Here is a 14,394-nt window from a genome sequence, read left to right on the forward strand (position 1 = left end):
TGACTAATAATGGAGACACTTGGGTTCCATTGTGGTATCCTTTGTTTTAAAGGGAATGCGCTATTCTTCCCGTCAAATCTGATGGAATGCCTCTTGTAAGGGGATGTATGCTCCTTTCTCAATGACAGTCCCAATTACAAAAATACTAAAACACTCATTGGATAGGGGACATTCTTTATGTAAGGTCAGTTTTACAATTTCTAAATCAATGACATATTGGGACACATGGTAAGGGTCAAAAATGTGTCTCCAATACCCTGTGCTACATTTACCAAAACTGTCTAATACAAAAATGGCCTTATTGCCCATAGTAACCAATCACAGTGCGGCTTTCATTTTCAATGAACAACTGATTATTTGTAATAAACAACAATGCCAATTTTTCTATTTTTATCATGTTATTTATTTTTCTTTTGTTTACTTTGCAACAGTTTTACTTCCGGACACATACACCAATAATAGCATATAATCCTTTTAAAAAAACCTTCGGAAAAAAAAATACCCACCTGGTGTTTTTTCCAGAACTTGGTGAAAATATTCTATTGCTTTCTCATATTCCTGTTTCTGAAACATTATGTCAGCCATCACCTGCCAGACCATAGAAAATAAAAATATAGATACAATTATAAGTAGGTGAAAACTATAAAAATATACAGAATTGCTAAGAAGTTCTGAAATATTACACAAATGCTCTTTTGTTTACTGTTAAGAAAAAGGACTATTAACTTTGACAATATATTTTGACAGATTACAATGTAGAGTATAAGGGTAAGTTCACTTGTAGCGTAAATACTGTGGATTTTCCGCAAAGGATCTCGTTGCGGAAAATCCGCAGCATAATACAGTAGCAGCATTGTGGATGAGAGTTGATGAAATCTCATCCACACGCTGTGTAAATGCGGAGCGGAAAAAATGCTCAGAAATTTACCTCCTGGGATGACGTTTCACCCCGCTGCAGCCAATCAAAGGCTGCAGCGGTCACATGGGATGATGCGTCATCCAAGTGCTGCAGAGCGTCATGATGTCAGGACGTCGGAGGGATGCGTCGACCTGGTAAGTATCCATTTTTTCTTTTTCTGGGCAGTTTTCCGCAGCAGACATTCCGGCTGGAAAACTGCATGACAATTTGGTGCGGTTTTTTGGCCGGAACTCCCTGCGGCATACAGGGCAGATACACTGTGTGCTTTTACACAGAGTATCTGCCCTGTGTGAACGTAGCCTAAGGGTGGATTCACACACAGCAGATTTTGTTGCAGATATTTCTGCGACAGAAAATCAGTTCTTTTCATCTGAGTGGAACTTGCAGAAATCCATTCAGCTTCTGCAGAAACAACCGTATTCAAATGAAGGAAACTGTATTTTTGTGAATGGAAAAACTTCAATATAAAAGTAATACCTCTATTATATAGCTGGAAGCAGAAACACAGGATCATACTATTGAAAATTGATGATGTACAGCTCAGCTCTTCCACGCTCCCCCCTCCCTGCACAGTGACCTCTACACATGTCACAGAGCATGCCCACAACACTCTCCCATACAAGTTTATGAGTTGTCCAGATGCCGTCTGTAAAGCAATCTTTAGAACTGCTTTAAGGAGCTAATAAAAAGCCCATATAGATAATGGTCACGTTTGTTTTTAGATATTTTTTCATCTTATATGTAATTTCCCTCTTTTTTTTTTAAATCTCCCACTTCTTCCACTATCACTGTTCAGCCAAAGATTTCTTGTTTGAGCCAGAATGCCAGAACTATAATACTTAGTGAGAATCCCCTGTAATATCTGCTTCTAGTGATTGCCCACTTTGGAAAACCAGCATCTGTTAGAGAAAGGTAACCCAACTTTATGTCTTTAAAGAAGCTTTAAGTGGTCACCCAGTGTTACTGCAAAGACACTTTACTCTTCTAAGAATGGTATAAACCAGGTGTCTATGACTCCCTATAGAAAAGCAAGTCTATCTTAAATCACAAACTCAAAAACGGAACAATTTACCAGGGTAACTTCGTCCTTATATTTCGGGTCCTGAAGGAGGTCTTTACACTGGGTTTGACAGGAATCCAGGTCATCCATTATTAAGAAAAGATGAGTCAACTTCAACAATACCTGTTAAATGTAAAGGAGAAAGTTGTAGATGTGTTTTGTTGTTCAATGGTACAACACAACTAAAATGTCTTTATCTAAAGCAGGGTCCTTTGAAAGAGAAGACAGTCTTGTCCATCACACAGACTATTGATATGATCACAAAGAAGGATGCAGTTATCAAAAGATGCTACGGATCAAAGAGAACTGAGTCAACAAGGCAGCTGCCCCATCCTCTTGTTCCTGAATTGGTCATAGAGATCAGTGCAGGAACAGGAAGTTACTTGTAACTTCCTGTCGATGAACTTGGATGATCTACAATCTATTTTTGGGATGTTCTATGGATAGATACGCTCTACGTCAAACTCTTAACTGTCCTTAAAACGGTATTACGGTTTCAGCAAATATAGCTTATCTGTTAAATAATGAAAAGTTATAAAAAAATATATATTTTTTCTGTATCAATTTCTCACGGTTTTCAAGATCTATGCTTGCAGTCATTCAATAGGAATCTTCAATGCTTACTTTCAGTGAATAAAAATCTGTCCTGGTCATGTGATGGACACACAGGTGCACGGCTTGTTACAAGACAGTGCTCTGATACACATACTGTAACGGTAATGAGCCGTGCACCTGTGTGTTCATCACATGACCAGAACATTTTTTTTAAACCCTAAGTAATCAATAATAGCCATTACTGAATGACCGCAAGCAGAGATATTGAAAACCGTGAGTGTTAGATTTAGAAAGTAAAAAAAAAAAAGGAATAACTTTTCGTAATATAATGAATATCCTTCATTTGCTAAAACCACAATATCTCTTTTGTCTGAACTGTTCTGTATCAGGAAATTCATCCAAAATATAAAAGAAAGTCTACATCTAATTGAAACAAAATGAAACAAAGTTCTGGAATGGCATAGGCAATTTTTGCCTATGACTTCTATAGGTGGATATCATTGGAGGAGAACAAATGTTGGATTCCAGAAAAGTTGTGGCTTCTTCTCAGGAGCAGTGAATCCCATACATTGAATAACCCAATGCCTTCCTATGGCAGGTGACCTCGCACAACTTCTGCTAGTACAATACAATATGCGCTGGAAGTCCATGTGTAGCTCTAGTCTAAGAACATTTCCAACTATGCCAGCACTGTGAGAGACCTGGAAATGTGCTGACGAGATGTAACATATAACAAGGTCACGACAAGGCTCAATCGGGACAGCACTTTTAAGAAAGTCTTAGGGCTTGTCCACATGTAGCGGAATTGCGGACAGAGAATACGCAGCAGAATACAATAGATGCAAAGTGGGTGAGATTTAGCAAATCTCATCCACACGCTGCGTAAAATTTCCTTGCAGAAATTCACATGCGGTGCGTATTTTTTGTTTTTCAGGAGATATCCCCATCTCCCGGCATTGAGAAAAACGCAGCAAATTCCACACCATTTTCTGCAGTAAAGACCAAAGAAAATGGTGCCGTTTTTCTGCAGCAATTCCGTTGCGTGTCGACAAGCCCTTAGAATTGTTAGATACTTTCCATAATAAAGTGATTTCATCCACATCATGTAATGCACAAAACTGTCCCCCAGTCTCAAACACAAACCTTGTTATCTGCATCAGAGTACGATATTGCTTCCTTGTAGTGTTTAAGAGCATTTGGATAATCCTTTTCCTCCAAGTAATAGTCGGCAAGTTGCACACAAATCGTAGAAGCTACTTGTTGCTGTTTTGTGTTCATATCTGGCTGCTCTAGATGGACTCGCTTCAGTATCCTAATCTGGATATCCAGGGCCTATGAGAATAATGTCAGAGGTCAATATATAACTGGGAATACTTATCACAGAGCATATGACAATTATGTAGTAAGTAAAGCTCTTTCATAATCTACAGAAATGTGCAATGTCTTAAACGCAAGTCATTTTTAAGGCCATAAATAGCCATTATGTATTATGCATTCTCCATATGTTATCATTTAGCATCATAAATGTTTAAAACCGGCTATACTAGGTGTAAATCTGACACAAAGAGACAAATTACATTTCTGATTAACAGAAATAGAAATAGCAGTGCAGCCTGACATTCATAATAGAAATATATATATATCTCAGATGACTTCTTTATTTGGTCAGGTTTACACCTAGCATTGTAAAGCTAATTCTACCTAAATGGACTTGCTAGTTGGAAATTAGAAACGAAGATAATAACGCTGTATAGATAGGAAATAAAGCCTGTGGGGGAAATGGCTGTAATCCATATTCACGAGCGGCAGACGTGGTCAGCTCCCTGCGTGCCGCACTGTGATTGAGACCTTCGGTGCTTTCCTCTCACCCCACGGGCCAACATATAGGCCATCATGCTAGAAGACTGCACTTCCAATGGGCAAAGAGGCTTCGGAGACAGAATGCCTCTCCCATAAGTTTGCACCTGTGAAGCAAAGGCGTCCTGTGCGGATTATTACCAAAGAGGCAAAGTTCTCTACAAGTGTAGATTGTAAAGAGGCTTCTATTAGTAAGTCAAGTAACATATTAAAAGTTAGTTGTACCTGGAGGTACACCCTGAGGAATTGCTGCATTTGCATCCCTGCAATAGCTTTAAAGGCTTTATGTTTTTTCTTTGCAGCCTACAGAGTTTTATTTTTTGGGGGAAAGGGGCAACAGGGAAGTTAACTAGGAGTGACTTTTATCCATGTATATGAAATGCGATTTTCTAAACGTAGCATCTGCACTCCACCAGCATGTAAGTAAGTACATCAATAGCAGCAAACCTTCTCCAAGATAAAATGTGACCCATTTAACAAATGACGTGCACCAAAACAAACGCCATAAACCTGACACAAAAAATAAAAAATAAGACTGATGAATAAGTCAATAATGATACATGTGGGTCATAACTGGCAATTTTATACATTTTGCATCGCATTTCATTGCTTCTAATTCCCAAAGCCTGGTGTGCCTTTAAAATTGATTTATAATCTTTGAAAGGAGATGAGCATTTAAAGACAACTTGTGTCTGTTATTGCAGCTTAGCCCCATTCACTTCACTGGAACTGAGGTGCAATACAAGACAAAACCCATGGACAGGTGTGGCGCTATTTCTGGAAGAAAGCAGCCATGTTTTTCTAATCCTGGACAACCCCTTTATTACAAAACCTATATCTTGAGATCAATATATATGTCATTTCTCACTATACGTGTAAGAGGTGCATTTTATGAACATTACCTTGTTTAAAGTTTCAACCAACAGCTCTTTTTTGGAGTATTGATATGTGTGTCCAAGTAGCATAAGAAACTTAACATCATTAACCATAGAAGGTAAATCAGAAACTGAAATGAGAAAAGTAAGATTAAGGAACTATATTAGATTATTATATTTTATATTAGTATTAGGGCAGATAATACTGATCCAAACATATATCTTGCCTTGCATTAGACGAAGCTCGGCCAATCCCACTGATTTCAGTGGGATCGGCTGATGATCTAATGTGTATGGGGGCCTCCCAAATCTACCCTGATGATCGATATAAAGGAGAAGTAGGATCAGGCATATTGGATTTCAACATGCCAGATCCTTTGTTCCTATAAGAGGCAGGACGCTGCCAGAGGTTTCTTTTTCATTACTTCTTATTAGTCCCCTCATTAGTAATAATAACTGAATTTGATTATACAGTAAAAAACAAATCATGGTTATGTCCTCTACCAATAATATTTGTTATGGTGAAGAATGTTTTTGCTCCATTGTGTTGGTTTATAATCAGAATAGTAGAAGCTTAGGGAAGAAACGTACCAGGTCCATGATCTAGAGCACGTTGGAGAAGACTTTCTGCCTTGCTGTAATTTTTGAGTTTAAGAAAAAGTTCAGCAAAATCACTATATAAGAAATCTTCGGGACTCATCTTCAGCGCCGCTTCATAATAGTTTATTGCCTGCAGCAGGAGAAAGGCAATGTAAGCAAAAGAACTGAAATACAATATTACTGTATATAAATAATTACCCCTGTGATCCGAATACATATTGCTCTTCTAATATGGGGTCTGATAATATTAATGGATAAACTCTTCATTAACTGCACACACAAACCAGTTCCATCACTTGTACAAGAAAAACGTGGCAAAAACTGTCAATCTGTTTGAACACACATTAAAGGCTATGTAAACTTTTTTAAATGATTTTGTGTTTTTTTTTAAATAAAAATGGCAGTCAGTGTAATTAATGCAACTTTCTAATTAGTTTTTTTAAAAATTATTTTAACTTTTTGAGATACAGCTGCTCTGTATTCTCTATACAGAGCAGCTGTATCTTTCGCTAAGACCTGAATCCGTCAGTCCCGCGGACCTGACGGGTTCAGTGTCAGCGGGTCCTGTGTGTCCCTGACAGTTATGAACTTATATGTGATCGAAAGCAGCTCGATGACACGCAGGACCCGCTGTCACTGAACCTGTCAGGCCTGCGGACCTGACGGGTACAGGATACAGTGTACGATACAGCTGCTCAGTATACAGAGCAGCTGTATCACAAAAAGTAAAAAATATATTTGAATAAAAACTAATTAGAAAGGTACACCAAACACACTAACTGACATATATATATATATATATATATATATATATATATATATTATAAAAAACTTAATAACCCAGGACTCATGCTATGTTAAAGGGGTTGTCCAATATTTAAAGGGGTTGTCTTATCAAAGACATTGGTAGCATATCACTATTATACCACAATTGGCTGGTGTCCAACCACTGTGACTCCTGATCACTGGAGCAAGGTGGTGCTAGGAAAGCGATGTGCAACTTAATAATGACAGGTCCTGTCAATGGTCGTCCATGTGACTGCGCAGAGAAAGGTGACAAAGTGCCACTTTGCTAGACGAATCCATCAGAATGGCCTCAAATACTCTGATAAATAGTGTGCGTTCTATAAATGAGTGGATAAAATAAATTATATCTATAAAAACCTTTTTGAACTGGTGAGTTTTTACAAGAGACAGGCCTACTCTTTTTGCCAGTGTTGCATCATTGGGCTTCTTCCGTTGTGCTTGATCATACACCTCCAAAGCTTTCTCTGGCTAAAAAAAAACATAGTTAGAAAATTCTGCTTATCTAGGACAGACATAAACATCACAGGGTAATTTATAGTTTAATACTTTGTTAAAAGTGCAGATTGTTAAAGTGGTTTTCATTATGATTGCAATGTCTACGTCCAGAAACATTTATAGTTATCCATGAAAATACAATTTCTCCACTAGTCTGTCCTTGAGATACTAATATGGAGTATTATATTTGTGCTGATGACATCACACGCAACAATATGTGATGATATCATGCTATACAGAACCTCAGTATGTTGTAACAAGGGGCAGATGTTGTCCACCTGGGCAGTGGGCTCCATCGCTATAGGCGCTGGGTTGTGATTACAACCTCTGTATACCCTATTGATGTTCCACTGCGCACTAGACATCAGTGAACTCATGTATAACTGAAGAATGCTACCAGTAGAGAAAATACCTCTTGTATATTCATGTATGCATCTCCCAGGAGAAGACTTGTGTGTGCACCTGGCAGCTGTTCACTGAGCTCCCTGTCAGGGAAGAGAATAAAACACTGATAACAAAAGTTCATTGCAAAGTTTTTAGCCCACACATAACTTGACTGCTATGGGCACAGTGCCAGTGCTCCTTGCTACAATTTGAAAAATGAGAATGATCCCATGAAGACAGTATTATTGGGTAGGTAAAATTTGGATAGACATCACTCTTGGTCAAAACCAAGCGAAATTTGGTGCACTCCTCCCTTGTATAATGCCCACACAGATGCCCCATACAGTATAATGCTCCATAGCAGCCTTTATACTGTATAATGCCACCATAGCTGCCCCATACAGTAAAATGTCCCCATAGCTGCCCCCATACAGTATAATACCCCCATTGCTGCTGCCATATAGTACAATGCCCCCATAGCTACCCCATACAGTATAATTACCCGTTCATTGCCCTATACCGTATAATGCCCCCTTAGCTACTCCATACAGAATAAAGTCCCCTTAGCTGCTAATATACAGTATAATGACCCCTTAAGCAGGTGCCACCATACAGTATAATGCCCCCTTAGCAGGTGCCCCCATACAATATAATGCCCCCTTAGCAGGTGCCCCCATACAATATAATGCCCCCTTAGCAGGTGCTCCCATACAGTAGAACGCCCCATCGTGCCTAATTAAAAAAATACTTACCTAGCTCCGATCCCTTCTGCTCCTCCACTCTATGCTATGAGTGGCTCGGCGCAGGCAGGCTCGATGACGCCACTGCATCGCGTCTGCCTGTGCCGAGCCGCTCATGGCCACTTCACACTGTGAATGCTGAAGCAGGGAGCTGACAGTTCTCTGCTTCAACATTGGACTCCACTATATCTGCGGCCCGAGGACAATAAATTCTTGGTATCAAGTTGGTATCCGTGACCTTTGACAATACATCCCGTTCCCTTGTGTTTCTATCTGATGATGTCATTTGGTATATATATGTGCACTGTGCTAGTGTTTCGCATGCTTGAGAAAGGCTTTCTATAGCTGAATCATCGCATATCTGGATTAAATCCATAGTTCCGATGACCACGTGAGGATTTTTGGGTTAGTCTTTGTGTTCGAGATGGGGAACATACAATGCTTTCCAACAGAAGGCTACATTGTGATAATGCATATTTCACAAGTAATATGTAACTTTCCAGCAACATGGTTGATATGAAAATTAATAAGTAACTATTAAATTTGAGATAATTATATGCTCAGTCCAATTACGATCATCTTCCTACTAAGCTATGCAAGTGGCCAAAAATTCTTATTTGGTGCCATACATTTGTCTATTATTACAGCTGAAATATAACATCAATAACAAAGTAAAATTCTCCTATTTCATATTACACATGAAGTGAAAGGGTGCAGATAAAGCCAGTGTTAATGGATATTTACCTATAACAAGCAATATATAATTTCTTATCCAGTCGAACTCTGAGATAAATGTCAGCCATCTTTTTCTTGACGTCAATGTAATACGGCTGGTTTGGCTTGACATCTCTCAGCATGCTTAATGCCATTTCCACATCACCTTTACTGAGACACATATCTGCATTGGCCACAACAATTCGGATCTCTTCTGGGGTACCTCGGAATGCATGGATGGCATCTTGTATAATCTTTGTAGCTTCATGCTAAAAACACAAGATTTAGGTGTAATACAGTCAAAAGAAATTTGTGCAAATTTTTCCACTTCATGTGAATTGGGTTTAGAAAAAAACGTATTTGCAACGAAGTACAGTACAATGCAATCTATAGGATTTCCGCAATGAAAATCCGCCACATGTTAAAGTTTTCTTACTGTGGTAGGTTCACTACTGGCTTATAGAGAAGAATCACAAAACTCTTCTGCAAATCTCCCTGTGTTCTGTGTGATCTCTCTTGCTGTTCGTAAATGCCATATAATATTAATATGTGACATTTGAGTAGTTTTCCTTCTGTGCCACTTTTGAAGCAGTAGCAGTGAACACAGAAATTGGTTGGACCATATAAAGTAAAAAAAAAAAAAGTGAAAAATATAGAGTCTGATATTTCACCCCAGTCAAAAAAGGTCAAAAAGTACATAATAAAATATTTGAGGCCTATGACTATATATGTTACATTTGATTCATACTCAGCAAATGAGTACCTGACTTTGTGGGATTCTAACTTTACACACTTACAAAACAAAGTATAAACTTTACTTATTTTTGGAAAAAAGTCTAATTGCACCCTTACCTGTTCTCCATTTATACGAAGAAGTTCTGCAAGTTCCAGATATACAGAGACACGTTGACTAACGTTGAGTGTGTCTGCTTTTCCTCTTGTGGCTGCTCCTCTCTTCATTTCGGGTAGGCTCATACACATCCTTAACATCTGAGTGGCTTCTGCTAGTTTACCTGTTTGCTTTAAGACTCTTGCTTTAATCAGATGATAAAATGGATGTTCTCTCATCTGAAAACATAAGTAACATATGTACACAGCTCTTCATACTGAATCAGGGTAAAGACACGTAAAGTAATATTATAAAATGATCTGACGAAAAATACTGCTTGCATCTCTAATTATTAGAAATCTAGAACACGATGTCTTCAATTATAATCCACGTCTATCATCAGTCCCTCTGTTCCCTTTTTTATCCAGTCTTTTTATTCATGAAGAATAAGAGGGATTTCCCAAAACATGTTATAAAAGAACTGTGACTATGTGACACGACCTCAGCGAGGACACTGCAATATATACAGTGTATACCGTGGGGAGGGAGGTCATATTTTTTTATAACACATATTGGAAAAGCGCTCTTATTCATCATTAAAAAGGAAAGGAAAAAAAAAAACACAGAAAACCCCTTTAATATATGTTATTTATCGTCTATGATAACATGAACCCCTCATTCTTGATCTTTTAAAACGGTCGTCTCATCACAGACAACTCCGCAACAATTAGCTGGCAACGTTTTTAGCCGCTACAAGGAAATATAGTCTTACATGGCGGCCATTCAGATGAATGGCTGTCCATATAACACATGGAGTGAGAGCAGCTGCTTGTTAGCGGGTCTCCACTAACTCATAGAGTGGTGTCCAGAGCAGGGGACCCTCCTTTATGACATTCATATGCCCTTAGAGCATATGGACAGGGGTTGTCCTGATGGCACAATTCTTTTAAACCTACCATGGTATTATTTCAACCGACAGTATATTATGGGATATTACATTGATGGCCTATCCCCCGGGGCCCCCACCATTCAGCAGAATGAAGAGGCATTTTGGTACTGCAGAAAACCATGCTCAACCTTGTTCATTTCAATGGACTGAACTGCAGTACGAGTGACTTGTATAGATGTCGCTACTGCAGAGCACTGCAGTGAAGGGGGATGCTGCTTGATCGGTGGTGGTCACAGGGATTCTAAGGATAGGCCATCATTGTAATATCACAGAAAACCCCTATAATACCATCTCTCCTATATTCAAAGTATGTATGTCATTATGTAAATATGTAGACCCCTGAAATTCGATGAACAACTAATAGAACACCTGCCTTCACCATTTCCCATTTCCATCAGTTTCGATATTTGTAATAATATCACCCAAATATAAAATACAACTGATAAACTGTGAAAGACATGATCATGTGCTAGATTGTCAGTAAGCATTTACCGTAAAATTGTGACTGACTCCTGTCTCTAGAGACTGTGAGCACTCAGTATATTGTCCTTGTGACAAATGTATCTGTGCCATTAGAAGGTGGGCATCAGACCACTCAGGGTTCAGCTCTATGCAACGCTGCAAGGTCCCTTGTGCACCATCAAAGTTTCCTGCAGAATACAGACAGAAACTAAATCATAACTCTCCAAATGCATGGGAACGTGGAAACATACTTGTGAAAGACCAAATCCCGCAGCAGGACCTTGAAGTACATACTAAGGAAGGTCCAGGGAGCTAAGAAACGCAGGGTTGGTCGGTGGAGCCCCGTTTTAGCTGTCCATGTGCCTGCGCAATTGATATAGAGGCTGTTTTATTACCCTGACTAACAAAATAGTGGGTCTGCACAGTAGAAAAGAAAACCCCTGAGCAGAGCCGCTATTTTGTTAGTAAGGGAAAATACATTTTCTGTTGATCCCCTTACTACCTGTATGTCAATTGTGCAGGCACAGGGACAGTTACCATCTCTCCGCTGTAAGGACCAAAATGACTCCCTAGATCTCCACCTCATGGACTCCTGTCAGTATGTGGAGTATTGTGGGTATCTGCAGTCAGGTTTGAATTTTCCGGTTTTGAGAAGTCTAATTTAACCCTTTTCAGATGCCTGATTTTCCCCAATTACACTAGACTGATCCATGAGCTATACCATTCTACTGTGCAGACAGGGATCAACTGCACTGATATGAGAGGTATGAGAGCAGAATTTTAAATACATGTGTATTAGGAAATTGTATGATTTCCTAATCTATAAACAACTATATAATAAAAAAAACTTGAATAACCCTTTAAAAATATGTGTAGATCTGATATAAAACATATATTCTGTAATATGGACGAAATAAATGGGTTCATGATATCCATGTAAAATGCTTCCGTGTCACAGAGGATGGTCCCTGGTGGTGCGGGTGGGTTAGGGAAAAGGTTAGACTTTTTTTTTTATTTCACAGGCTTATTTTTTTTCCCATTATTTTTATTTGTTTTTTAATAAATTAATTTATTTCTATTTCATTTATTTTTCGTGGGACTGGAGGATGCTGGGATGACATGATCGGTGTTCTCCCAGCATTCCTCTGTATGCAGATCACACATAATAATGATCTAATGGCTGCTGAGGATTAGGTCAGTATTAGCAGTGATCTGTATACAGAGGAATGCTGGGAGAACACAGATCATGTCCTCCTATCATGCTCCTGTCCCCTATGTGACAGCTCGATGCCTATGATGTTTTCATGGCAATGACCCAAATGCAGGAAGGAATCTTCCTGGATTTGGGTACCAGTGCTATACACATAGTTCATTTTGAGTGCTGTGTTTAGCATTTTTTATGATAGTGAGCTGTCATTTCAACTCCCTGCCACCTCAGTAGGATCAGGCTGACACAGTGTCAGTCCAACCTCTTTAATGGCAGAGTGCTATAGAGTGCAATCTGGCAATAAAGACGACCACATATTTAAGTTTTAGCTGCACGGAGCATCCGCAGTTAGAAAGTAAATATACAGATTATGGTCGTCTAGAGGCTTATATGAATGATTGTGCAAATTGTTTTAATGGCTTCTAGAGGAGAATACCTGTAATACGGCATCCAATGCCACAATCTTTTCTTCTTACAGAGTCTGTATAAATCTGTTCAAAACAAACGTTAAATGCCTTAATGCAATAGGATGCACACAGAGTTATAGGGGACGCCATATTGCAGATCTGTTTCTATGTGGATCCACACTATGATCATGTGCAAGAAGCCTAAACATTGCCGGAACTCCTGTAGTTAGTGAACAAAGTATCCCCATTATTCTAATAGCTTGTAAGCCTATTAAACCAGCAGTCCTTATCAACAACTGAATGGAGACAGCAGGAATATGTATTTGGATGATGACTGATATAACTGTATATGTGGCAATTACATTCGGGACTATGAGCGCTAGAATCTTCCAATGTAGGTCGCTTCAAATTACATACCTGACAAGTAGATGATCTGAGACATGAAGTATAGAGGCTCTGGTAGACAAGGTGCTACTGTAATCACTGGTGCCAAAATAGCAGCCGCCTTTTCCAGGATGGGTGATGCCGACTGTCCAGGGCCTGTGGGCTAGAAAAGTAATAAAATGTTTCACAGTTAGAAATGTAGTCAAATAAAAGTATTGACCTCAGCTTTGGGTTTTCATGTAGATCTTTACACCTTAATGACATAAGACATGATTCCAGTTGAGGGATGCACAAGTTTTGTGTAGAAATTAGAAGTGATTTACATGGATGAATGAACCACATTTCACGCTATAGGGAATTGTGCTGCTATTCATTTCCAGACTAGGAGTTCTACAGCCAGACTTCAGACGTTTCCCAATGCTCCCTTCAATTTAGAAATTAATATTGGTCTAAACTCATGGATCCTCATCAATGACATCATCTGACACGTCTGTGTAACAGATCAGAAGATGTGTTAAAGGGGTTATCCAGTTACTTTGGGAATCCCTACCTGTTAGAAGGTTCCTTGACAACAAGCTGATCACAAAGTGTCCCCCTAATGGGACTGCCAGAGATCAGCTGAATTCTGTGGAGAAACCTGGCAGTAAGTGTTCAATTTCCCTGCAGCACCACCATAGGGGAAATGAAGCATTACATGGTGCCCATTTATCTTTGTAATGCAGGTCCTCCAGAGCGAGAGACACCCTTTGTATCCGCTCTCCACTCTGGCCAAGAGTTGAGGTTTCTGAATTCACAATTCCCCAATAGGGTATATGAAAATGGGTTTTTCAAATTGGACAACCTCTTTAAAGAGGGTTTCCAATTTCAGCCGGTTTAGGCTAGCGAAACAGACCGACAATAGGTTCACTATGGATATGTGGAAAAGTGCATTTTAAATAGTCTCCAAGAGAACAATTATGTCTTCAAGATCTCCAAAAATAACTTCTAATGTGTATAAATTATGCTTTGATTGTCAAGCTCGATATGACATCCCCCTTATACTGATGGATCCTTGATGGATATGACAGATCGGTTTTGATCCTTATGAACCTGATCCTTAGAATGTGACGTCGGGTTTTTGTCAAGTTTATTTTTTTATTACTGCTCCATT

At 39.0% G+C, this 14,394-nt stretch overlaps 1 protein-coding gene across 1 annotated transcript in view; it reads right to left on the minus strand.

The window, feature by feature from the left end:
- TTC21A (tetratricopeptide repeat domain 21A) overlaps positions 1-14,394 on the minus strand; it is a 40,937-nt gene that overhangs the window by 10,687 nt on the left and 15,856 nt on the right. Inside the window, exons 12-22 of the mRNA XM_075827339.1 lie at positions 13,278-13,407; positions 11,277-11,434; positions 9,859-10,074; positions 9,037-9,275; positions 7,581-7,653; positions 7,031-7,141; positions 5,858-5,996; positions 5,294-5,397; positions 3,678-3,866; positions 1,992-2,102; positions 507-588 (exon numbers count right to left, since the gene is read on the minus strand). Of these exons, the coding sequence (XP_075683454.1) occupies positions 507-588; positions 1,992-2,102; positions 3,678-3,866; positions 5,294-5,397; positions 5,858-5,996; positions 7,031-7,141; positions 7,581-7,653; positions 9,037-9,275; positions 9,859-10,074; positions 11,277-11,434; positions 13,278-13,407 (1,552 nt within the window). The remainder of the gene's footprint in view (positions 1-506; positions 589-1,991; positions 2,103-3,677; positions 3,867-5,293; positions 5,398-5,857; positions 5,997-7,030; positions 7,142-7,580; positions 7,654-9,036; positions 9,276-9,858; positions 10,075-11,276; positions 11,435-13,277; positions 13,408-14,394) is intronic.

The sequence above is a fragment of the Rhinoderma darwinii genome, chromosome 5, assembly GCF_050947455.1.
Source record: "Rhinoderma darwinii isolate aRhiDar2 chromosome 5, aRhiDar2.hap1, whole genome shotgun sequence".
Classification (NCBI taxonomy): domain Eukaryota; kingdom Metazoa; phylum Chordata; class Amphibia; order Anura; family Rhinodermatidae; genus Rhinoderma; species Rhinoderma darwinii.